Genomic DNA, 27336 nt, shown 5'->3' on the forward strand with positions numbered 1-27336 from the left:
TTAATTGATTATCCTTGAACTTGCTTATTCTATTCTGAATTATTTCTATCCACAAGGACATTCTTACTACCTATATAGCTGTTTCTTTTCATCAGAATGACATACCTTCCTTTTTTCTTTTTTTTCTTTTCTTTTTTTTTCTTTTTATTTTTTCTTTTCCCACTTTCTTTTTTTGTGCCTAATGCTCTAACTTGTGCTTTTACCTTAATATGATGAAATTCTTCCTTGGAGTTCATACAGTTGCCTCTTTCCTTCAATCTCATCCATGGGCCTGTAGGTAGACAAAGCCTGTGCTTATTGACTTGTGTACAGTCTGTCCTTCTCACTGGAGCAATTTGTGCATTTCTGGAGTATTGCTGTCTTTAGTCATGTCAAAGCTCAAGCTCGTAGCTGTTTTGGTACCATTTAACAGTAATTTCTGGTGCAGATATGCAAAGCCTGGAGAAGCTGCTCAAAGATGCTATTGTGCATGGGCAACCTCGTACACGGAGGCCCTGGAAAAAAATTCTTATCTTGGTGGAAGGAATATACAGGTACAAACTATTCTTTATATTCCTAAGACCCTCCACATGAGATCTAAATGCTTAGTGTTTGGGTTTCTTTGCCAAATCAAACTATGAATATTGTCACTTCATAGTTATTTCATTAGTCTCATCTGTGAATTGAGTTACACTATGTATGTCTCACATCCTGGGCTTTCTGTTGCTAGAACTGTAGCTGCACCTGGTTAGTTACCACAATGCTTCCCACATCCTGATTAGATTTTAGAAATTAATTAATCAAAACTGATTATTTTTATCAGAGCCGAGGTCTTAAGTTGCTTATCCATTCCATTCTTTCTGTGCTCGCTGGATTATGCTAGTGTGAATGGAATTGCACAAATTTTATATTTTTGCTGAGAGTGAGTAGGAGCAGTAGGCATAGCTGTGTTAGGCATTTAAATCATAGTGACTTCCAGCACAAAATTGGGTGTTTTGGAGTGTTACTAATGAGAGCCTAGTCAGTTCTTAGAAACAGCAGGTAAGTAGATGTCAAGTCAGAATACTGATATTAGGGTGGAAGTAAAATTGAGGTAATTTTATAAGTGAATTATCATTGAACTCATTCCTGTGCCGTAACTTACTGATGCTTCTACTGTTTAGTCTGTGTGTCAGCATCCCAGAGATGCTGAACAGGTAGAAAGTAGAGATCTGGGCCCCAGGTGCAAGGTGGAGAGGTGCATCTCTGCAGACTTTGATGTGTCTGCCAAATTTTAGGTGTTCGTAATTACTGAAAGAGTGAAGAAATGAAAGCTTAGTGACTTTTGGCTCTATAAGGTGGTCCCAATTATTAAAACAACTTATACTGAATTTTTGTTTCTCAACAGTATGGAGGGATCCATAGTCCGTTTGCCTGAAGTTATTGCCCTTAAGAAGAAGTACAAATCCTATCTGTACCTTGATGAAGCTCATAGTATAGGTGCCCTGGGTCCCACTGGCCGGGGTGTAGTGGAGTATTTTGGACTCAATCCTGAAGATGTGGATGTTATGATGGGAACATTCACCAAAAGCTTTGGAGCTGCAGGAGGATACATTGGGGGCAAGAAGGTAAAAAGCTGGGAATCTCACAGCTGGTGGTGAAGTCCATTTCAGGCAGGTGGTGGAATTCTTCATTAAGATTTTTCCAATCTATTTCTCAAGTACGCTATTGTCCTTTTGTTTAATAGTTTTACATACTGTCTAATACTGTGAAAGTCTACAGCGCAGAAGAGTCTAGTCTAGTAAAATATCTCATAATTGTTTAGTTCTTCCATGGTCAGTGATGATCTCAGTCTGCAGAATGTACAGTAGTGATGTAATATCTTTCTAGGAACTGCTAGGAGCCCGGAAGCAAGGATTTCTTGATGTTACTTTTAATGAGACTTGAAGGAAAAATGCCAAAAGCTTGAGGTTTTCAACTTGTTTGGAGGAAAATCCTCTTGGATTAGTCTGGTAGAATTGATTTCCCCTGGGCGCAAACAGTTTGCTTTCTGAAAAGACACTTTTTCACCTGTTTTTTTTTGGAGGGGGGGTTTGGTGGTGGTTTTTTTTTGTTTGGTTTTTTGGTGTTTTTTTTTTTTTTTTTTTCCTGATTGATTGGTTGGGGTTTTGTTTGTTTATTTTGGCATTTTGCGGGTTTGGGGGTTTGGGGTTTTTGTGGGTTTTTCTTTTTGGCTACTATCTCTTTTCCATTGGAAAGTACAGCTAGAAAATGTTGCCCTTGCCAAACCTCTAATTCTCAGAGGTATGGTGCAAACAATTCCCTGTGTTACCTTTCTCATCGCCAAAAATATCTGATCTCATAGATCAGGCTTCTAAGCTTCATTTGAGGGTAAAATTCTACCATTTTCTTACCAGGACAATACTTTTTTTACATGTTAATTGTGATTTTACTTCCACCCACCCAAATGGAGAGGGAACTTAGAGATATTCCTTGTAGAGTGTTTACTACAGTTAGATTAAAATTACTTTGACAATGTCCCCAAAAAAAACTATATAAATATTTTTCCAAAAATAATGAGCTAGTGGGATTATCTCCATGGCATAAGGTAAAGCAGCTAAGAGCCCTTTGCAACTGTGGTTTAGCTACTGAATGAGGGATTGCTTCAGAGGTAAGAGGCCTTAAATCTCCTTACTTGTCCCTTTACAACTTCCTTTATTTAACTCTGGCCCTAGGCAGACAGCAACAGAACACTTCATATTTTTACAATACTTTTGCAGCTTGTGGTAGCTACAGATTTGTCATTATTCATTTCGTAGTAGCAAAAGGCAGAATCTGTCCTGGCATTTGTACTGATGTTTTATAATACTTTGCTAGGGTGGTATTTTAGCATGGTTTTGTTACAGTTAACAAGCAGCCTAGATATAAGGTGTGTTGGTCCTTTGTTCCTATATGACCTGCTTATGCCCTCTAATAAAAATAGCATATGTGTTTATCTGGGAAATGCAGAAAGGTTAGGCTGAGGTTTTTGCACTCTTTAATTGCACCTACTGCTTTATTTGTATTGTGATGATGAACGAGAGGGAAGAGTTTCTGACCTGCTCCCTTGTTTGGTGGTTTTTGTGGAGAAAAAGGTATATTGAGCATGATAGATAAGCCATTATGGATCCTGCTTCCCCCTATTTAGTTTTCTTTATATTCCCACTGTTATAATAGATACTTTGGAAACTCACCCTGAGCAGCACTTAAGTAATGCAAACATAATGCAAACTCTTGTTGCAATCCACTGCTGATGGTGTTAGCCAAACAAGTCTGTTGTAGACATTTGTCTCTGATCAACACACGTTCTTGCCCTGTGATATTATTATGAGTTGTCATGTCCCTGCTGTTCACATTTCAACTGTTTATTTCTTGTACTGTGAAGTCAATCCTTGAGATACTAGTTCTCTTACAGAGTGTTCTGAAAGAGGTGGTGCCCTGTTTTTTGTAGTGCCCTTTTTTTGTGGTGCCCTGTTTTATTGTGATTAAAGATATAACAGAAGCATTTCTCTGAATGCTGGGAAGGTTATGTCTGATGCCTCTTGTGTTTTGCTAGGAGCTGATTGATTACCTCAGGACATACTCTCACAGTGGTGCGTATGCAACATCAATGTCACCTCCTGTTGTGGAGCAAATCATCACCTCCATGAAGTGCATTATGGGTGAAGATGGTACAACTGTTGGTGAGTCTTTCTAGCAGTAAGCACGTAGAAAGGGGAAACAAAAAAGAGCCTCTATCACTTTGACAGATAACACATTCAGTGGACACTTCCATAATTATCTATTAGAACATGTAGGGTTGGAATTTCTGGATCAGTAAACCAGTTTACAATCCTACTTGGCAGATCAGCCTAATAACAGCATGAAGGGAATTTCAGCTAGAGGTAAGTCATCTCAGTCTTATCTAAGACGTACTATTTTCTTGTATTAGTTTTTGTTCTCTGTCTAGCTATTCTAGCTGCCTTCCCATTTTCTGTTCTTTATTATTTGCCCCACTTCAAATACTGTTTTCAGAGTATTTTGCTGTGTATCTTTTACAGTTGTGTGCTGGTTTACTGTGGGAGCAGTGCTTTCAATCTCTAGTAAATTTGATATTTGCGTCTCAGTTAAAGTAGGGAAATGTTTCTGAAATCCCTTTTTACTTGGGGAGCTAGAGGCATTTTTCAAAATCAGTGAATTTAATAATGGACTAGAAGAAATTCAGCATATTGGTCTTTATTGTCTTAGTTTTCCTGTTTCATTGTAGAAGTGAAAAAGGGGAAATTTGTACTACTCTCTGGGCATTCAAAGTCGTAATGACAAATTCTTGTGTCTCATTTGCCTATGGATAACAGCTTCCTTCAGTTACAGCATGAAGTAAATAGCTCTTTAAGCTGCCTTGAAACTGAAGAGGTACAGTTTGCATGTAGGATACTTTTTCTTCTTCACAGGTAATTAAAAAATTGTAAGCAGCTCACACAGGATGACAGAGTAGTTTGCTGAGGATCTGTTCGTGGCATTCAGTTTGGAGGCTCTTAGAATTCCAACTGCAATATATAGTGAGTTCTGGGAGCTTGAGGTGTGTGGCCACAAGGTGGTGGTGGTGTATGCTGAAGAAATGAATTGACTTTTGAATATGCATCATCTGACTGACCAACTAACCTGTTGGATAACTTACAGTGGAAAAGCTCACTGGAGAAATGAGTTGAGAATTTTTCTGTTATGACAGGTTTCATTTGATTTGCTTACATTATCTGAGAACAGACTTAAGTGCTAGCAGTTGGTGTTGGTGGTTGCTCAGTAGAAACGTCATCAGTGAGCTGGGCAGCAGCCTGTATCTGTGCTAGCTTTGAAGTGCTTCTGAATGGTCCATGTGAGAGACCTGTACCCAGAACCAAGAGCTGATTCCCTGCTCTTGAGTACAGATATTAAGCAAGCTTCAAACTACACTACTTCAAAAAGTTGTCTTGTCCCGTAGTCTTAAAAGTAATTGTTTGAGCTTTTTATAGCTGATAATTTGCCGACAATCTGTGGTCTGCTTAGGCGTTTCTTGTTTTGGGTTTCTTCCAGTATCTGTTTTGCTTAATGAAGCGGGAAGCAAGGAATGTGTAACTGATTTCTGTTTGCAGTATTTAAACTCAAGCATTTTTGTCTCTTTCTGATGCTACAGTGTGGTATTTGTTCAAGCCAGGAGAACGGAAGTAACTTCCATTCCAGACTGCTCTGCCATTATGCCAGAGAAATCCATCTGAGCTGAAAGGCAAACCAGATCAGGAACCAATTTGGCAAAAAAATAAACTCAAAAGATCTTTTTTGTTCTCATGTTGACCATGAGATTTAGATGCATGTTGAGCTACATCCTGCTCATTTGGTACCAAGAAGGACCAGAATTCCTAGGCACTGTAATGAGAAAATGAGTGGTTGTGGTGTTTGATAGGTGTCTCATTTCCAAGGCTCTGTATGCCCACTTTCTTTATGAACTGTAGCGCTTTTCATAAGTGATGGATATAACAGCTGGATAGCCAGAACCCTCTCAAATCTCAAATGATTTCTCAGCTACAGGTCTTGTGAAAGTGTTACTGGCTTTTTAAGCATCTAAGTCAACTGTGAGTTAAGATAAGCACCTCACACAGGATGATTCCTGCTTGAAAGTGCTTTTCTGTTTATTTTCTGCAGAGTGCTTTTTCCCAGTCATGCAATGTTTAATTGCCTTAAGGCTTTAGAGATAATATTACTTTGTAGACATTTTCTGTGGATGAAGTTGGCAAAAGTTGAATTGGGTGAACTAGCCAGCTGATTAGTGATAGTATGACAAAAATTTTTGTTTGTTTAAGGGCTTTGGCTGAAAAAATTCTGTTTGGATTCTGTGGAATTACAAATGGGACTCTGGAGGACCACTGCCCGCAGCTGGTTTGGCTATGAATAAATAAGGAATAGATGGGTGCTGGTAATAGTTGTTAACTGTGGAAGACAAGTGGAGAAACAGTGTTAAACTGGGTCACTGGTAAGCACCTCAGAATTGACTGTGTACTACAAACATTTCATTGCTTTTAAGTTAGTCAAGCTGAATGAATGGGTGAAGGAAATGGAGATAAGGCAATGGTTTTACAAAAGCATAGGAGTTGGAGCTGGAATCAGAACAGTAGATGGCTAGCTCCCAACCTCGTGTTTTGGACCACAACTAAATTTTTTAACAGCTTCAAGAATGCTTTCTTGAAAAGAGCCTTTGCAGCTTCTTTGTCTGCCTGCTTCTGTTTACCACATGCTATTTGTAAAACCTGCTGTTCTCCATGGCATCTTCATGGAAATTGTCATGTCAGATTGAGATAGTCTGTAGTTGAGGAATAAGTAATAGGAATCGAGTAGGTTTTGAAGATGAAAGGGTTTTTGTATATAATTTTGCTAGAATATGTTAATTATCTTCAGGTTATTTCTAAATCTAAAGAAGCATCTGAAGACTCTAAACCTACAATATAAGGCATTGTATTTACTAAAACTTTGCGTAACCAAAAAAAGCTAATGTTTCCTTTCAGATTTTTCCAGCAAGTTGCCAGTGACTAAATAGGATATTAGTAGGAAGCAGCACAGACAAAATACAGATGCTATGAAAAACTTCTCTACAGAGAATGTAAGACATGCAAATGTGCTGCCTGAGTTGGGACAGTAGTTTTTTGTGGTTTGGTTTCTATTCAGATAAATCAGTTAATTCTTTGTAATGTGTGTGCATGTAAGTGACTAGCAAACTTCAGTGACTCTGAAGACAGTTACAGCAATATAATTAAATATGGATATATTACTAGGTTGTTCACCCAGACTGCAAAAACCATGCCGACAGCTAAAACAATGGCAGAGCCATGTTACAGGTTCTCAATAGTGGTGCTTCCAGTATTGCAGTTCCTCTGCGTTATCAGATCAATAGTCTGTCTGTCCTATTTTACTTTGCATTACTTGTCTTGCACTGTAATTGACTAGAAGACCATCATGTGGTCTTAAACAAAACATGCTTGATCTGTGATTCCTCTGAGAATTTCTTCAAAGGAGCAGTCATCCTCAAGAGTGTTAAACATGTTGAGCATATAGACTCTCTTCAGAGAACTCAGGTGGCAATGTACGTGGCTATCTTGAATATCAGCACATTTGGCTTTGATATATATATAGTAGAGAAAGGTGGGCAGGAGAGATGGAGGAGGCTTCTTTCTGCAAAAACAAACTTTTGGAAGTGTTTTCCAATTCAAAGTCACTCCGGTTGAGTACTTTAATGAGAAAGTGTTGCAGATGCTTGTCAGCAGTTTGGTGAACGGTGCTCTGTTCAGCCACGAAATGAATGAATTTCAGATAATTTTGTAGATAAAGGAGCTTTTTAAACAATGATGATAAAAATACACAATAAGCAGACTTTTCAGGGTCATAGTATACATACACAAAGATGACAAATTAATTCTTGGAATGGAGTTCTGGAAGGCTGTAGCATAGAGCCACTTGATTCTTGCTGTGATTTAAATTGACTGTAGGGAAAATGAGACAGCTTGGTGCTTGTCATGGTAAATGAGACATTGTTGTGATTTATGATGTTAAGTACTTGACCTGTCTTGGTGAATTTTTCAGCATCAATGGTTTGGTTTGAGTTGAAAGCTGGATTTTTTTGCCACTACAGTCTCACTAGGACTGGGAATCCAGCTGGCTCTTTTGTGTTATTTACACGAGAGCCAGTGATGCATCCTGTACAACTGGAGTTCTGTTGGCACTGTAGGTGTTCAGGACCCAGACTGTTTGTTGCCCTGATAACATTGCTGGGGGCAGGTGGAATCATAAGTAATCCAAATGAGATGCAGGCAAATCAAAACATGCAAAGTAAAACCAGTCCAGGGACTGGTTAACCACCTTCGGAGGTGAAAATTTGCTCTCCTGTGTACTGAAAACTGAAAATGGGCCTTAAAGCCAGGTGTGTTTTAAGTTTGAACTAAACCTGGCAGTGCTAATAGCTTGTAAAAGAGGTGGACTACTTCTTTCCATAGACCTTAACTCAGTAATAGCAATTATACATGTTGACATTTGTAACGAGTTTACCGATGTCCGTATCAGTTATATAAGGCTAATATCCCATGCCTAATCACAGCACCATACATAGCATATATACATTAAGTTGTCGGTAGACCTTGCCCAAGATGGCTCTTAAATTTTGAGTGAATGTTGTCTTGAGCACTGTATAGAAATGAAGGATTATTATCCCACATAGTTCAATGGAGGTAGCAGTTGCATAGGCCATCCCAGCTGCTAAACTATTGGAAACTAATTTAACTGTGTCAATTAGCAGCACACAGTCTAATTGGTATGTCTCAGCATCTCATCTGTGAAGAGCTAGTAATTGATTCCATCTCATCAGTGAAAACATTGAAAAACTTTAACAATTTCTATTTTTGCCATTGCTATGTGCAGCAATATTGAGTGAGTTAAATCAGAGAAGGTAGTTAAAACAGTTATAACCAGAATAAGAATGTACAGCTGTCTTGGCAGAGAATTGAGCATAACTGAGCTGTTCAGAATTCAAGACCATTGTTTTATTGTTAATATGCCCAGGGAGAAGCATGCTGGGGGAAAAAAATCAAGCCAATCTAAGCTTAAATGGTCTGCTTAAATTCTGGAGGAGAAAAGATTGCAATTAGTATTTTAACTTCCATGTGGTTAATCAGGCCCTCAAGTGAAGATATGACCTCAGCAGTTCAATCATGTGCCTAATCCTGGGTTTCTTGAAGTTAGACATTTTGTAACATTACCTTTTTCTTTTTGAAGACAAACCAGAAGTACATGCAAGTACAAACATAAGCTGTAATGAAGGAATAGCCCATGTTTCTGCACCTGGAATTGAATTTTAAGTAGCTTATGGTATATTTATAAATTAAGTCTGTACTTTGCCATTCATTGCTAGCAGTGGATCCCCAAATGGAAGCAGTGGCTGCTGTTGTACTCCAAGGGGAAAATACTCCTTCTGCAAGCTGAGGCTGCAAACATTCAATTATCATTAAAATCGGTTCATTTGAATTTCCTCCAATAATGCAGTTGTTAATGAGGTGTTAAATTATCACCTTGGGAACCTGGGGACCAGTCAAAACTAATTTGAGCAAAGTGAAATTTTTTTTTTGTTGCTGCCCTTGAGAATCTCAAGCTGAGCTGGGAAACTGTTGGAAAAACAAATACTCTGGGGGTCATAAAGAGAATTTCCTGCTTCTCTCCAGGGGTCTAACAGTTTTAAACATCGTTCTCTGTATTTGTACTTCCAGCTGAGGATCTTTTAAATCCAGCTTGTTGCTGCACTCCTACCTCCCTCCCACAGAGCATGGCAAGTCTCCAGAAAAATTGATTTAACCTGAGCTGGGCAGGAGAAATCTTTTGGTCTTTGATGCTTTGAAGAGTGTTTACAGACATTAACAGAGATGTACCATTTGTGTTGTACATTGGAATGTGAGAATTCTTCAGTGCCTCTTCTTTTGGACTTTATTCAGTATTGTGGTGTTTGTACAGAGCTTATAAACCGTAAAAGTATACACCTGCTTTGTTCTCATTACATTCTGATTCTTGCTATTTCTGTTATGGTATGAGCTGTCATCCTGTGTCTTAACAGGCTAAACACTGATCTGTCATAGCAGAAATACAACTAGAAATGTTGCTTTGTTGAAGTAATTTAATTTTTCTTTATTTCTTATACTACATTTGGTTTTAAATGTGTGGTTCACTTTTTACTCTCAATAGCATATGAGGTGCCAAGTTTCTACATCATGCTGGTGTGCTGCTCATACAAGGAAAGGAGAAAATACTGCTAGCAGGTTACTAGTATGTATAGTATACACTGTATATATTGTTAGCGACAGGGCAACTAAAAGGCTTCTAAACCAGTAACGTTAAGGTAAAGTATTTCAATGGGAGTAGTCACGTATGAGGTGATGTGCGCTCTCTCTTTCTTTGAGTTAGTATAAAATAGAGTTCATTGTTCCTGGTGTGGTACATGATTTACTAGAGCAGTTTTCAGAAAATATTTGAATGACTCACACAAGCGCCACCTCCTATCATCAGTCCTGGCAACTGCACCAATTTTCTGCATAGAAAAATTAATACTAGTACTGCAATAGTGTCTGCAGTACAGAGACTTCTGTGAAGACTTTGTAATATAATTTTTTCTATCTTCTTTGGAAATGGGCAATAGTCAGTAAGGAAGCCCTTTCTGTGGGCTGTGTTAGGCTGCATGGGACTTGCAGGCCAGCTGAGCTACTGTCCATTCCTGCTTTAGGGGGTTCTGATGGAAAATGTGGTTGGCACAAGGTAAACTCCATGCCATTTCACATCAGTGCAGTTTACCTACCACCAATTCCCAAATGCAGAAAATCTTTGACAATCTACAGTGTGTACTTTTGTCCTACTACAGTGTAGATGTTTGCTAATGCTTCAGAATTAATAAACTTTCTTAGATAGTACAGATTTAATATTTGAAGGAAGAAGCTGTCTGAAAAATTTGCATACCAATTAATATGTTTTAAGAGCCTATGGGTAGAGGAGAGATTTGAGATTGCTTTAAATAAGATTGAGCAGATTGTAATTGCAGTTGCAGTCTAATTTAAGTATTCGGGTTTAGCTCAAGACAAATTAACTTGTGAAGGACAGGACAAACCAACCTGTAGGCCTTCTTTCTGCCACAAGTAGGTTTCTGTTAATGCTCAGGTTTATTGCCTAATTGTTGCATAGTGGAAAAGTTGTGGTTACAATACTGCCTGCATGGGGGAAAATGTATTACAGGGTATGCATGCTTCTCAAGTTCATGTTGGCTAGCAGCTCCTAAGATTTCTTAACTATTTGTCCATGGACACTGGCATTGCAAAAAAAAAAACCAAAACGGCGCCAGTAAAATATTTCTGAAGCTTTTTAAGACTTTCAAGCTTGTCTTCCAGCTGTTCAGCTTAATATTGTATCATATAAGTGTGTTGGCAAATTCAGGCTCTAAACGGGCAGTGGAACTCATTTGTCCTGCACTTAGCATCTCTAGAACTAAGTACTCTGTGCAAACAGATGTGTTACTCTTACAGAATAACTGTACCAAGAGCTGGAAGCAAAATGTTTAGTACCTCTAATCTTTATTAAAAATAGCTTGTCTTTTCTAGGATTAGAGCTATATTCCTGACAAATATATTTTTGTTCAGGATCTGGCATTGTAGAGGCAATTGTGGGTTTTATATGCACAGCTTTGATCTTTCCAGGATCCTTGGAAAACAGAGCTGTGAGGGAAAACAAGTCTGTAAATGTCAAAGGAGAGACTAGGTCTCCAGGGTTTGGGCCTTTTCAGGCATAAAGCCTACTCTTCCACCTCACTGCAGTTCCAGGTGGCAGGATACCAGGAGCTTCTTGCCAAATACAACTTACTAACATGGGAAAGCTCAACACCCTTCCTGTTGAAATTATTGCAGGGTTTTAGGGTAAATATGAGAGCACACTGTAGAAGGACAAGTATAGCTACTATAACAGGTATACAGGCAGATGTCGGCAGCTCTGGCTTGGTGGGAAATTTACAGGGTATAGTTTTTATCATGAGATGTACTTGGCTATAGGCATCTTTGATGTCAAAGAAGAAACTTGAAATATTGGACAGAATGTCTTATTGAATGGATCAAAGTCTTCACAGAAAGATGTATGAAGATATGTTCTGTGAGAAAGATTCAAGTGCTACCTTCTCAATGATCTCATACTTAAGCTTCCTATTGAAAAAAAAAAACCCAACCAAACCAGCTTGTTCAGAGTGGAAGTTCTTAATTTTAGGGCACATTAGTGAAGAGCACATACACACTTGAAGCATCCTGTCTCTCCCGTTCTGCCTTGTGTTTGGTGAAATCTGTGGCAATATTATATTGGGAGGTATATCAGTCATGTTGAAGGACAGAAAGAGCTTTGGAACTTGACGTGCTCCATTCCATAAGGTCCCACTTAGTACCACTGATGAAAAGTATATATTGAGGACTATTCTGTTCATTTTCTTCAGCCCTTAAGGGCTTCTTCTACCAATAGACATAGTAGAAGGTAGTCTGTCTGCCAGGCCACTTTTCTGGATTTTCAGACTAACACAGAGATAAATACTTCTCAGTACCTTACAGTATCAGTAACTGGTCAAAGCTTACTTCTGTATAGGAGTTCATTATTATCTCAAGCTCATGGAGGCTGTTTCATAGCACTCTTGGCATCATTTCTTTATAGAGCTGGTTTGTGTTCAGTTTGGCTAGAAGATGGTACTTCAGTGTTTAAGGCTGCTGCCTCCCAAAGGAGTTTGCTGAAAGAGTACCGTAGTCAAACACATCCCACCCCTCAGGTGATATCACCTCAGGGACACCTCACTACCCACGTCAGAGAATTTGTTGCTTTCTAGATGAAGCTCATTATTGGCTATTTGAAACCAAAGGTGGACACTTCATAGCTGGCGCTGGTGTGTCTTTTCCAGTGATTGACAAGCCTTGCTGTGCTAGAACCTGAGCATTAGCCCTGCTGCTTCAGGAACAATGCTGTTAGAAGCTTTTAAGGTGTTGAAATGGAGTGTGACCAGTCAGCTGACTTTTGCTGAGTAGTGTTTCTTGCACTTAGAGCATTTCTATCTGATTTTATATTTAAGAGCAGCACTTCAGTGTGTGGCTATCTGCAGTTAATTTGCACTGTTTCTTAGTCTACCTTATTGCCTCTGATTTATGTGACATACAAATCCCTCTGTTTGGCTGAACTGGCTTTGAGTTTTCGAAGAACAGATTAAGGCCTGTGGATATTGTGCTTTTATACTGGTTTGATGTAAAATTAAAAAAATAATGCAGTAAAAAAATCTAATTATTATGACCAGCTAGCAAGAGTTCATAGGGAAGCCAGTGTATTAGATCAGCCAGAAGAGCTACTGAATTACTTCTCTAAAGTTGAGTACTTGGCAATCTTGTCCAGTCTACGGATTCCATCGTGAACTCCTTAGAGATGTGCCTAACGGCAGGATAAATATACTGAGAGACTAAATGTTACTACTGCTGATAAATAATAATTTTTCCATAAAACTGCACAGATTACACTTCGCTACATTTCCCTGAAGACTGTTCTTGTATTTGAGAATTTCAAGGAAAAGTCGCTTTGCTTTTTTTCTGAACACAACAGAGCTAATTCTTTCTTCCAAGTTTGGTTTTGGGAGGTGTTTCCTGTTAACACAGGACATTCGGTGACATTGGGTATGGTTGTCAGACTCTTCATCTTTCCTAACCCTGTAGCTTTGGCTATAACCTGCGTTGTATGCAGTCATTTTTATTGGGTTTTAATCCTTTTCACCTTTTAATGCTTCATATTTGTATCTTCTTTCTTCATTATGTTTTGAGAGAAATGAGCGCAATTTGGAGTAGAAGAAGGCTACATGGCCATTTTGTTGGGGTTTTTTGGTTGGTTTTGTTGGGTTTTTTTTTTTAGTTGGTAGTTTTTTTGGTGGGATTTTCTCCATTAGGGAGAAGGCATTAGTAACTTGTAGCCTGTTGATTCTAGGTATTGTGCCCTAATATCTTGGTTAAATCCATAGATTTTGGTACCTGCTAAACTTGGAAATTATAGTACCAAGGGAAACCTGTGGAAGATGTTATGTAGATAAAAAAATAATCTGCTATGAGTGTTTGTCTTGTCTTGGGATTTGTTCTTTCAACAATTCATCATGAAGTGAAGGATTTGCATAAAAGTGTCTTCATGGAAGCTCTATAGATACCTGGTAAACAAGGGGAATTGCTCTGTGTTCTGGAAAGTGAAAGAAGTACTTACTAAGCTGTCATTTTTGTTCTCCTGATGCTTGACCTAAAGCTGATTTCATGTTTTATATAGACCATATCTTTCCAATTTTGATTATAGCTGTCTTAAAATGTGGAAAGTGGCTGCTTTGCTGTTCTTATCGCACATGTTCAGCTGGAGATGATAATCTGTTTTGTTCTGTAAGGTTTTTTATATCTGTATGATATTTTGCAATTAATAAACACAGTAATACTAGCTGAAACTAGGTGACTGCTACATTATGTGTAGCACTTCCTGATTGAAACAAGTGGTCTTCATCACTTATTTTTGTATATATTTTTAATAGCCATTCATATATTCTGTCTTCTCTTGTGCTGCAAAGGAAAAGAGGATTTCTTTACCCCCTTGTGTTGCTGTTTGAAATCCCAAGGAACAATTAGCTTTGATACTGGCTTCCATTGTAAAAAACCAGTCTGCCCAAAACAGATGGAAAATATAGTTCACGCTCTTTGTTGCTATGTTTTAAAGCTACTGAACTGTCTCCATGGAAGTAGATTATAAACATCCTTAATATAATATGCTTTGTCAAAGCTTGCACATTCCTTAGCTTCTAAAGAAATGTGGTGTTTGTATGTGTTCCTGATGTTTTTGCTCTCTGTGGCTTCCGTCTGCCATAAAGGCCTGCCAACCTATTTGTACTGTACAAAGGTTTGAGCCTTTCTTTGTTATGTGTCTTCTTCACTTTTGCTTTCTCTTGAGACTTTTAAGAGCAAAGATGTGCTTTTTAAATTTCAGTGTCCATGATATCATAATAAAAAGAAAATGGGTTTTAAATGCTTGCTTTTTTCAACAATTCAATTAACTTGGCAAGGTAAGTTTTACTGAAACCATATAAAGATCATTTTTTCATGGTTCTGACTTTGTGGTGAAGGTGCCATAACTAGCTCATGAGAATAGTCTGAGGAGGGCACATTTCTTTTCTTTCTTCTCAGCAGGACACAAGAATAGCTGTCAAACAGGATATGTACGGCTGTCTTTTTAATGATTATGAGTGCTATTATCATTACTGCATTTGTGATAGTAAAAAATCTGTATAAGCGAATGTGTTAATACAATCCCACAAATCCTGGTGATAAATTTGTAGATTGAGATAATATTAGATAATACATGTACCCAGGCAACACATACTTAATTTCTTTGCTCTGGAGAGATAGCCCTAATCACATACTTTAAAATTACCCATTGATCTGAACCAATGCTTTATACTTTCACCTTCAAAACAAAGATGACTGTAAATCATAATTGTTAGGATGCAGGGAATTTTAGTCATGTGACAGCAGTGCAACCAGATACAGTGATCAAGGTATAAACAAACATGAAAAACTATTGTGAATTCCATTTCAGAAATGGCTTTCTGGATTGATTTGGGGGGTGGTGGTAGGGGAATTCTTGCAGGCAATACTGCTATTCTTCAGTAGATCCTTCAGCTAGTCTCAGAGTGAAGGTGGCTGGTAGTGTGCTTTTGTTCTCACTTTCTATCAGAGTGGATTTTCTTTGAATAGCTAATCTATTTAGGTATGACGACTCTAGAGAGAACTTAAGCTGCTTTCAGTAGAAATTCAGCCCCTGGAAAAGATCTGTGTGGAAAAATATGGTGATGGCTTGTGGGGCTGGAGTCAAGGAACCCTTTTGGGTCTCATGAGCCTAGTCTCTCACTGTAACAGGGCTTGAAACATCAGAGGAGATGACTGTAATGTGACCATGAAATGTAACTGCTCCCATGCAATTGTTCGCGTATCAAATTATTTTGTGTTCAGACAGTCTTACTGATTTTTAGATACACAGGCACATGCCATTGCTTTCTTGTTCTTTTTTAATGGTAAAATAGAGTTAATGGATAATTTTACCAACTTAATCAACCAGTCATTATCTTGAATTCTGCTTTAAGTGGAAAGCGCTTGTGTGTTTCTCTGACAGCCTTCTGACAGAAGGCAGTGTTTTGGTTTGGTTTTGTTTGTTGTTGTTGCCTTGGACAGGATCCATTCTTCATCAAAGACATCAAATCCTACTTCTGTCTAGGTGGATTTCCTATGAAAAGTCACACTAAACACAAATGGAGAGCTTGGGATCCCTAGTTCTGTGTTGTGTGAACTTTAGAGACAGTTGCTCTTTTTGCAGTGTCTGCTATACCATTGAGTTAGCACTGGGGGAAAGAATTTAAAAGCAAATTATCAGGTACACGTGATTCTAGTAGTCATTAAGGAATCTGATGGTACCAGCAGCCAGCAGTCTTTTTAGATTTCCCTAAGTGTTAAAAAAGGCAGGTTTCTGTAATTCAAAGTGCATTTTGACTATGCAGAGAAGTGGCAAGAGATGGTATTATGACTTCCCATCTTTTGAAACTGAGTTACTGAAATAAAATACAAGTTGGCATTATGTTTGAGGATGGGGATCTCATTTACATGGATAACTCCAGTAGATTGTTTATGCAATGTAGATCTATTTTATAGTTCTTGTATCTTTAGAATCAAGAGACTGCTGACACTAAACAATGAGAGGAATTCCATTTTACTTTGCATGCCATCTTGCATAAGATGAATGCCTGTATAAATGTAAATGGGAATTGTGGTTGGATTTGGGGCTGCTTTTTGGAGAGGGATTGGATTTTGTGTGGTTGGTTTTGTTTTTTCCTGATGCTAACTTATTAGTAATTCAGACCTATAAAAAAAGAAATCAATGCTTGCTGTGTGACAGTTGTTGCATGTTAGGCTTAAATGAAATGCAGATATACCAAATTGATTTCACAGCAGTCCTTGAATATTGTCTGTAACCACAAGTTTTCTGGCAGCTCAGGTGTTTTCAGGTTTTGAGAGAACCACCAGTCCAGCAGAGCTTTCGCAGCAGCAGGCCTACCTAGGGGTGATGTATGTCTTGCTGAATAGTACTTCCCTGTTCTTTAGGTAATGTTTGTGCAGACTTGAAAGACTGCTTGAGGGCAGCAGATCATTTCCTCTGATTATCACACAGGGAGTCTGAGATGGTAATGGCTCCATATCCCTGTTGTGTGTCATTTTCTTATCTGTACATAGGGACAGGGCAGTTTTTAAAATTGGGGTAGAAAGCACTGCAGCTCAAGTGTTAAACCTTGTGAAGGTTACTGCTACAAGCCCAGAGGTTCTTAAGATCTCTTTTAAAGGTTGACAAATGTAAACACATGCATTTTGTTGAATTACAGCCAGATTAGGCTTTTGGTGTCCCTTTAGCTGTGAACTCCTGAGGACTGGATGTACCTTATAGAACAAATAAATGGTCTGATAAAAAAGCTCCATGTTCAGAGGGCTGATCTCTTCAGCAACCTGAGAGCCCATGTGTGGGAGGAGGTACTGTTATGGCCAAGGCATCAACTGATGAACCTCACATAACAGCACAAAAATTCACGCACTTCAGTGACAAATATGTGGCATGTCTCAAATGCCAAACTTGTGTAGGAATTATCCTGGTATTAAAACAGCTGAAATGTTTCCATATTAAATTACAAATAATCCTGTCTTTTGGATGTACCAAAGAGTTGTGTGTTGGTCCTGTTGTGGAGCAGTATTTTAAACAGGGGAGATTTGAAAGTTCATCCATTGAAATAGTTGGTGTATTCGATTGGCTGTATTTTTATCAGAATGCTGAAAATATCTGGTATTTTTTAAAATGCTAGTCAATATGCAACCGATAATGCTGCATACCAGTGGAGCCTTTAAAAATCTCTATTCCCCAGAACTGTACTGAAATTCACTTCATTACAGCTCACACAAAGCTCAGCAAAATTGGTCATTGGTGCCTTGTGTTTTTTGTTAGTTGTGGGCTCTTCTGGGGTGTGTTCTCCTGTTTCATTTAATTACATCTCAGTGCAGATGCCAAGTCATTCTGTGTCAAGAAGGACTAAGGTGTTTCAGTTAATAAAATAGATTGATTTCAGTTGCTGGCTCTAGAAAATTAAGTTTAATTAGGAAATCTAAATTGCAACTTAGAAGGAAGAGTCATAATAAAACCTACATGAAAACTGTTCAGACATGTTTGTCCTTAGAGTTGTATTACATGATTTTAATACAGTGTTAATTAGAAGCTGATATCACTTCTTCAGTCACTTACTGGAGCAGATTGATCAAGAGGAAGGTTCAGTCTGGTTCTGCCTTGGTGTAAGTGCTGACATAAATAGCAGCTGATCATCTGTGCTGCAGTGTAGCCTATGTTCTTTGGCTTTCTTTTTCCAGCTACTGTGCGTCAGTTGATATTGGTGGTTCTGAATGTATTTTCTTCATGTAAAGATGAATGCCTCCAGTTGCCTTTAGCTTGATTGGGGATTGACTGATTTCCGTTTTCTCTGCTTTTTCATTAAGATGGCTTTAATAGTAGTGGCAACACTAATGTTTTATAGCTATCGGGGAATCTTAAAAAAGATTATTTTGTAGTATACTCTCTGTGTAGTATGGCAGAGTGGGAGATAACAATATTGTACAAAACAAGAACAGTAAAAATGTTTTGTTGTCAAGGTGAGACTAATTGTCGTGTGTTGGAAAACAAACAAGACCCTCTAACTTGTAAAGGGCATTGAGCTTTTTCTTGTATGCCTCCTAGCACACTGAGTGTGAGTTGATGTGCACCTGTGTCTGGGCTTTGGAAAAGCCTGCAAAATCTCCTTTGAAGGCTACTGCATAGGTGCAAGACATGCTTAAAATCTGAGACGATTTGTGTTAGTAAAAATAGATCTGTATATGTGTGTCTGTGGAAGTTTATCAGTTTCTGTCTCCATTGTGTTACGTCCCCATTGCATGTGCTCATTAAGAGTGAGCAACAAACATTTTCCAGTGATATTTGAAATTCTGGTATCCTGGGTCCTGGTATCCTAAGATAAGAGCCACCTTTGCTCATTTACACAGAAAGACAACTTATTCTTTCCCTGTGAAGATTTTTGTACGTGCACATAACTGTGCTTCTTGGGAGAACCAAAGGATTATGTTTTGTCTTCTACCCTTTTTTAATGAGTCGAGGTCTTCTGGATGTTAAGTCATCAGCTACTAACTGCAGCTTCTGGAGCTGATAAACAGAAATTTGTCAGCTAAGACTTTGCACAAGTCTTAAATGCTGTTCAGTTGTTGTGGTTGTTTGGTTTTTTTATTTACTATCACGTTTTCCCTGAATATATTTTTCTTCTAAGTCTATAAATCACATGTGAAATGTAATAGAATCTATAATATCATCCTTTAGGCAACTGCTGCATGAAGAAAAGAACAAACTGATTTGATCTGAGTTAGAGAGGTCAGTCAAAAGTAAACTGAGCTAAGCCATCTTTTAATATGTTTGTTACCACTGTGGAACTGAAACTACGTGAACATTTCTGTTCTATTCTGTTAGATGTAATTCCTGGAAATGGTCACACTTTGGCTTCCAGCTCGTGTTTAATTTCCCAAGCTAGAGAGTTATTCTACTTTTTTGAGATGAACAAAATGTTCTGGTGTTATGAAAAAAGGATGTGTTTCTTAACCACTTCATTAAATATGTACTGTTGAAAGAAGGGCAAGTTGAAAGTCAATTTTTGGCTTGGAAGTAGGCTCAGAAAACACTTTGAGTGTTCAAATAATTACTGCTTTTTCTTTGGCGGGGTTTGAAACTCGAGGGGAAATCTAGTATGCAGTGAAAATCGTCCAGTTTCTTGCATTGCTCAAAGTGAAGTTACCATTTGGTTGTATTGTAACTTGTTTAATTACACTGCGAGGTCCAGTCCTCTGAATTACTGCGCTATGTTTGCCATGTGTTTCCAGATGGCAGCGTGTCAGCCTAGTAGTGTTTTGGTATGTGAGAGACAGCTTCCTGTTCTTCTTTAGCTTTGCTTGTTAGTTACCTTTTAGTTCTCTATGCTGAGCAACCTTTACCTATTAGTCTTCCTCCCAGGATAAATGTTGCTGCTCTGGTTTTTGAGATGCAAGAAGTGCATAGCAGAGCAGTCAGTATCTTGCATGGTTGACTTAAAAGGCCTGGGACATAGGTGGCATTTTAATGCAGTGCAGCTACTTTTCCTGTAAAATTTGTGATGAGAAAAGTCTACACTAAAATCTTTGAATCTTTTAAAGAAGATTCAAAATGTCTCTACTGTTCAGGGTTTTTTTTTTTTAATTGTGTGTCATCAATGTCCTCTGAAATACTTGTGCTATATTTTTAACAAATGGTCTCCTTCACTTCTGTGATTCTAATGAATCCTGGAGCTGCACAGTGGGAGTCTTGACAGACTGGAAGTTGCATTAAACAGCTTTGGGTTTTTATTGAAAACATTGTCCTTGGTTCAAAGGAAAGGTAATTATTCTGCCCTGGAATGATAGCAGCCCCTCCTTTATTGACAGCACACCATCTGGTTGTGATAAATTACATGGCCCTGGCAAGGCTGTGGCTGTTTGGTACCAATGGGTGACGTAAAAGCTTCATGTCCAGATGGTAGAAAATAAGAAATAAAGATTGTTTATATAAATGGCACACTTCCCTGTGTTTGGTGTCATGGTTAAACCCCAAACCCAGTCACAAAATTTTTGCTTTTTACTGGCTTTTAGATGTATCTCTAAGGAAGATTTCAGAAAGCAAGATAGTGTATAGGATTTTTTCAGAACTAATTCTTGCTGCAAGGTAAGTTCCAATAATCTCTTGAGGGAGAGCTTGAAAAAATAATGATGGAAACCTTTAGTATTTCAGGTGTAATTGGCACCAGTTATTTTACTTTACCACCCAAAGACTGTTAGTGTAGTTCTCACCTAGCAGTAAGAACAGAGCATATTATTAAAGGATTTTTCTCAAGAACCGGTTGTACTTACGTGTTTGTTGCTGTAGCTTCAGGGAGGTGGGTTCTTTTTCTGAAAGCTTGCCAAGTAGTCAGCTTACATCTATAAGGAAAAGTTCAGGCTGCTGTTAGGTAGTTCACTAGCTAATTTGTTCTCCTGGCAGCTACTTCTTTTTCTTGGTGTCCTAGCCAAAGTATTATTTCTTCTTCTAACCTGTTTAATTTTATGATACTGTTTAATTATATGATACATTCAGGCTCAGTTCTTGTGCCCTGACAGAAATAAACATCTGAGCCAATGGTGATTATTAAACAGAAATGTCTGCATGAGTCTTGGAGGGGAGAGGGAGTTTTGGTTCTCATAATGTCTAAATTATAACTGTAAGACAGGTTTAAATGTTTGTGAGCAGAACATATTGCATATGACTTCCTATAGTGTCTGATTTGTTGAGAATGTTGGCTGGTCCCTACTTCCAGATTTTATTTCAGAACACTATTTTAAATTCTTTTGTCACACATTACTGGTTTTGGTTTAGAAATTTCTTCCATTTCTTGCTTTAATTTAAAAAATGTAATCACAGCAACACCATGATAAAGCTTATTCTTGACAAGTTCTTCTGATATCTTTTTAGAGGCTAGTTGCTGCAGAGGAAAGTGTCATCAACTAACTTTGCAAAACATTTCAGCCTTTATTTGGGCTGAGATGGCGGTAATACCGCTGTCATTACTAGTTCTTACTTTCCTACCACTTCTGGTTTTAGAGTTATGGATCCTTGCAGTTATATTTGCACAATGTGGCATGAATAACATTTATCTTAGATTTAGCTGTAAAGAGAAAACACTTTGAACCTGGCACTGCTATGCTTGTTATTTCTGTGGCTATGCAGTTTGGACATGCATGTGGGGATTGGCCACAGGTTAAAATAACTCTGAAGCCATGTTGAGTTGTTACTAAAATTCAGTCAAGAATTCTGTATATAATGAGCAAAGTATCCTGGCAAGTTTGACTCACTGTTTAGCAGCCAGAGGAAAATAAGAAGCGGATATGTGTTATTCTGGGGTGTGGCAGCTTAGACTTTCACCTTTTTTGGGCAAAATACCTCAGCAGCTTCAAGCCATTTAGGCTAATGCCTCATATCTAATATACACAGTTTGCTGATGAGCAAAAGTTACAGAGTGCTCATTACTACTAGTCTCTCAAAGCAATAGGCTTGAAATTTTATCCTCTGTTGTGGAAGACAGCTTACAGTATAAGGTAGAACTGAGTGTGTAATTTTAGCGCATGTTAATTAATGTGTGTAATGTTTTCTGCCGCTAGTAAAATGTAAATCTCTGATAATTTTAGGATTTACTGAAGAGGGAAAGAGTTTCTGAAAACTCAGATTGTGAGGGTGCTCAAACATTGGAACATGTTGCTCACGGAGGCTGTAGAGTCTCCATCTGTGGAGACAATCAAAACCCCATGTAGACCCAGTTCTGGGCAACCTGCTCTAGCAGATCCTGCTTGAGCAGGCCAGTTGGACTGTGATTTCAGGACATCTATTCCAATCCAAAGGATTTGTGAAAAGTGAAAGTGGTACCTTCTGTGCCAGTAACAGCTATTTTCACCACATGGGACGTTTTATAGTTCTATGCAGAGGATAATAAACCTGCAGAGCTTCTTTTACATTCCACAAAAACCTTTTTCAGTGCTATAAGAAGGGTGCAGAGTGGATGTTTCCAGAGTCATTGTCTGTGCAAGATGCATCTTCAAATGACCTCACTGTATTGACATTTGTGATTATACCAGTTCCTGATGCTCCATAGGTGATTTATGTTTGTTTGCTTATGGATAGTTCCAGCCTGTGGTCGGAGAAGTTGACTTGTCCTCTGATAAGATTTCTTCTGATGGTCTTGGGCAAGCCAATACAACGTGTCAGTTAGCCCATCCTACTAGACCTGGCCAGGTGAGGATAATTCTAGCATCTCATTTCTTGGGCAGACCATAGATACATTACATACTCTCAGATCTGATTGTGCAGAATCACATCAGGAGATCATAAAAGCATTTGGAACCTCTCTCTGGAGTTGAATGATTCTCATGTGTACAACACTGTCACACTTATAAAGGATGTGCTAACTGGTAAGCAGACAAGATCCAAGGGGACATTCCTACCTTGCCAAGCTGGCTGTTTTGTGCCATGTACAAGCTGTCACATGTCCCTTGCTCAGCAGTTCTGGAGTAGCTATTTGATTACTGTCTTACAAATTTACCCATTGTTTAGATAGGTTCTTGCATCTGCCTTGCCTCTTGTGTCTTTGAGATGCCATTTTCTGTGTTCAGTCACCATGTAGTCCTGAAGTACCAAAGCAGTCCAATAAAGCTGTTTCCTTCCGTAAAAAAACTTCTTCTCTTAGGCAATTCCAGTTTTCATTTCTACTATACTTACCTGCCTCATCAGGGCTGCAGTCAGTTTCCTTCTGTGAGGATTACTTTTTTGATGATATTGCTGCAGAGGAATGACTGACAACTTTTAGTAATAGTTTTTCTTCCTGGTGATGTTTGATTTTTGTCCACGTCAAAATATTACCTTCTTGCATTTTAGATTTATTAAAGTTTTGTACTTCAGGACTGAAACTTCCAGAAATGGAGGGCAATTAAGTCTTGTTGAAGGGCTCAGTCACTCCATGAACTATTGGGACTGGTTCCTAAGAAGAAGTCTTCTCTAGTAGTGGAAGCATGCTCTTCTAAACTATTCTAACATAGCCCAAGATAACTTAAAAATGTCTTTCAGACACCTGCAGGTCAATCAATTTTACATTTCAGTTGTGACATCATCAGAATCTCTGCCACTGGTACAGTATGTGATAGTGATCTTAAGTTTGATAAAGTAGCCCTCTATTCATGTATGTTTTGAAGACTCAGACCCACTCTTGGCTAATTGTAATGATAGGGAGTGCTTGGAGTCTTCTATGCTGTGGATTTTTAGATTGACCTTTCTTAACACTTGGTGTGTTATTTTCATGCATAATAACCTTCCTTTGAGTCCTGAGTATATTACTGAATTCTGTAGTTGAGAGACTGTAAAGGACACAGGTCAGGCTGACCATTAGCCTTGTTTCAATCACATGGGGGAAAGGTTGCTATACAATTGTGCCAACTACAAAGGCAAAAATTAGAGAAGTTGATTACTAATGATGTATATGCATCCAGAGGATTAAACCTACATGCAGACAAGATAATTAAAGAATTGGGTTATCAAGAAATAATTTTCCTTCCATTTTAATGACTATGGATTAATAATTTCTAAGTTTCAGGAGCTATCAACATCTCTAATGGAATTAACTCATTTTATGTATTTGCAACTATTGCTAGATGTTTGGTTTATGCTCATTTTAGGAGCCAGTGTTGGCCAGATTTGAGGCAGGATGAACTGCTAACCCATCTTTTTTTCTGTAGGATCAGTAGAATTCTACTGGTTTAAACTTTCTCTTTAAAGCTTGAATTTTCAGGATCTTATAAAGAGTGTTTTTGCTGTAGAAAAGCTGACTCCTGTAGTTTGATAAACATTGGCTCAGTTTAAATCAATTCGTTTTAATATTGCTTTTACTAACTCCTCAATGTTTATTCATGCTGGTCTCTTTAGCATATGTATCTTATTTCAAAGTCTCTCTGCTCACTTGATGAAGCCTGCTGTTTGAGGCAAAAGATTACTAATCAAATAATTATAATACTGTCATGGCTGTGCACAGAGGAGCAGCCATTTTAGCTGATTTTATTACAGCGGCATTTTGTAACATCTTTGTGTCCCCATACTACAGAAACCCTTTGACATGAGCTAAGACTGTTGTGCTCACTGCTGTACACATATTGTCACTGCTCTAGAGAAGTTTAAATGATACAGAGATCAGGGCAGTATGAAGAAATCAGACTTACCCTGTTATTACAATTACTATTTTATTGGCTGCAGCAAGGTTGGGCAGTGCTACTGCTGCGGTATTTGAAGTGCATATGCAGCCAGATCAGTGAAGCTCTTTTGTGGTCACCAACACAGAGTTTCTATTAATAGAATAATAAACTGTGAAACATGTGCTATTTTGAACAATTAGTAGGATCCTCTGGCAAATTGCCTCCATTGTGGTCTTTCTGTACTTAAAGGGAGCTCATGAGATAGATGGGGACAAACTTTTTGGTAGGACCTGTTGCGGTACGACAAGGGGCGATAGTTTTAAACTACAAGAAGGCAAATTCAGACTAGATAGAAGGAAGAAATTTTTTACAACAAGGGTGGTAGAACACAGGCTCAGGTTGCCCAGAGAAGTGGTGGATGGCCCATCCCTGAAATCATTCCAGGCCAGGCTGGATGGGGCTCCGAGCAACCTGGTCTAGTGAAAGGTATCCCTGCTTATGGCAGGGGTGTTGGAACTAGATGATCATTAAGGTCCCTGCCAACCCACGCCATTCTGTGATTCTAACAGATTGCATCTTTCCAGTCACATCAAGCGACATGATCTCTTCTCGATGAGAGCCACATCATTTTATAATAAGGTTCATGGGGAGAGCAGGCTGCCTTGGAGTTCTCTAAATGCAGCTGGTAGTTGCAAACAAAATCAGAAAGTGCAAATATAAAAATACTCCTCTGGGCTCTGGAATATGCCAAAGGCTTCAATCTCACCAGTATATATAAACTCAGTGAGTACACTGTACATGCACCCAGCTGTTTTTTGGCATGCCTTTAGACTCCACTGGAACTATTTAGTTTGATAGCAAATGCAATGATGGATACTTAATATTACCATAAATTTTGTTTCTCTGATACATTTTAATGCCAAGAATATCAGCCATAATTTTTCTTCTTTTTCCATTCCTGATTCTATTACTATTCTATTATTATTGCCAATTTTTAAAATCAGATTTCGCTGTTTTCCTCTCTCCTTTAAAGCACTGAGCATTTTTAGCATCACCTCTATAGCATCTCCATACTGAGTACCCACATAATCCCGGCAAATCCCTTGCATACAGTGTTGTTAAAAGCCACAGTCATGGGGTTAACTGAGAATGGTCAGGAGCCAAGCCCTTCACTGCTTCTCCTAAAATAAAACGCTGCTAATGCTGCTGCCATATGGCCAACGAACGTGAGCTTGCAACCATCTTTTGATTTCCTCGACCACGCTTTCAAGTGCGCTGACTCCTAAACCGGGCTTCTCCTCCCGTGTTATTTGTAGTTTCTCTCCTGAGCGGTGAACTTGGGAAGCATGCAAGTATGTCAGAAGAATAAATAACTTAACTCAGCTGTCCCCTTAGCATCTCCTGGGCGAATGAAGCACAGCCTTGCCGTGCTGTGGTGCAGCCCTTTTGTGGGGAGCACATGCTGTGAGCAGGTAGCGTGGCTGGCGACTCCTGGGGTGCAGCCTCTAGTGGAAGTTGCCCCGTCCTTCTGGTGACCCTGGGCTTGAGACATGCAGCCCAAAGGCTCTTCCCATTCCTGAATTGGCTTTGAACCTGGATTCCCCATCAGCCCTGTGGAAAAAATCCAGGGAGTTGATTTTGTCTTTGTACTGGTTTGCTGAATACTAAAGTTTGAGCTATTAAACAGTAATATAATAGCACTGAGTTAAGGAATTATTCTAATTACTTTTCTTGAGGTTTCTCATTGTTCTGGCAGGTTCTCTTGGCATTTGCTGATGTGAGCTGGTGCTTTCTAATGTAAAATATAGTATTCTGGCCCATACATTTAAACATGTCTCTGTGCAATCTCAGGTTACATTGTATAATTGTATATTATACTTTTCTGAAGATCTGTAATGAAAATCTGTAGACAGCATCTGAAGTGGAGGATGTAAAATTCTTACTGCAAATATTAGCAGTGATGCAGTGTTCACATGAGCAAACTTGGAGGAAGCAGACTGAAACATGTGGAGCTACCTTGTCCCTGGAACTTAATGAGATAGAGAAAGTATTCTGAAAGATAAGAAATCTGTAAGTAATGTAAAATAAAATTTTCTTTGTCTTTTATAGGGTGGTCTTTTATAGGGTGATCTCTTAGAAGAAACCAGCAAAACTTTGCTTTATACCGCCATCTTTTTTTATGAGCTGTTGTAAATCACTTTTTTTAGGCTGGCAGAAGAGGTTGCTGTAGGAGGCTACCTTTCAGTTATTGTATGGGTGAGTGATGCCTTTGGGTGAGTTGTGCAGGTGAATCACTGTTGGTCTTTCTTTCTGCCTTGGGCTGTGAGTTCCTGTCATGAGTCTACTTTCTTACAGATGGTGTTACAAGCATCTTAAAATCAGCTCGAAATCAGCACATACTATGTCCTTAAACATCCATTACAGCATTTTTAATGACATTGTGCTCTCCCTGTCCCCCTTAGTGCAAATTTTCCTTAAAAGGTAAAAGTTTTGGCATTTACTCACTGTTGAAATGGAATTTTTTTCAGTGTTCCAGTGTTTTTTGGTTTAAAATCTCACTTTACTTTCTCTGGTTTTAAGTTACTCACTGTAGCCCCTAACGGGTACTACTTTGTTTCTAATCTGACCCTTGCTTCCAGTCAGATAGTCGTAAGTTGTGCTTGTCCTTTCTGTTGGTTGGCAAATCTAAAAATATTTTGCTATTTTTTTTCATCATGGAAATATTTTTAGAAGTCATGTGTGACTTCTGCTTTTCAGGAGAAGCCTTCAAGAGGGGATTTTTCTGTGTCCTCTTTGAAAAACATGTTCATGGCAGTAAAAGGGTATTAGTGCTTTTATGTCTTCTCAGAAAAAAGAAGAAATTGGCTGTTATGTTGATTTTTTTTTTTTT

At 38.5% G+C, this 27336-nt stretch overlaps 1 protein-coding gene across 3 annotated transcripts in view; it reads left to right on the top strand.

The window, feature by feature from the left end:
* The window catches only part of SPTLC2 (serine palmitoyltransferase long chain base subunit 2), a 75784-nt gene that overhangs the window by 27457 nt on the left and 20991 nt on the right, over positions 1-27336 (top strand). For 2 of the 3 annotated variants that reach the window (XM_085061658.1, XM_085061657.1), the window contains exons 7-9: positions 428-533; positions 1367-1586; positions 3554-3680. In XM_085061658.1, coding sequence (XP_084917784.1) covers positions 428-533; positions 1367-1586; positions 3554-3680 — 453 coding nt within the window. Of the gene's footprint in view, positions 1-427; positions 534-1366; positions 1587-3553; positions 3681-9254; positions 10859-27336 lie in introns of those variants that run through there. The other variant, XM_085061659.1, reaches the window with a different exon arrangement.

This window comes from Lichenostomus cassidix, chromosome 5, assembly GCF_008360975.1.
Source record: "Lichenostomus cassidix isolate B80296 chromosome 5, HeHo_3.0, whole genome shotgun sequence".
NCBI lineage: Eukaryota > Metazoa > Chordata > Aves > Passeriformes > Meliphagidae > Lichenostomus > Lichenostomus cassidix.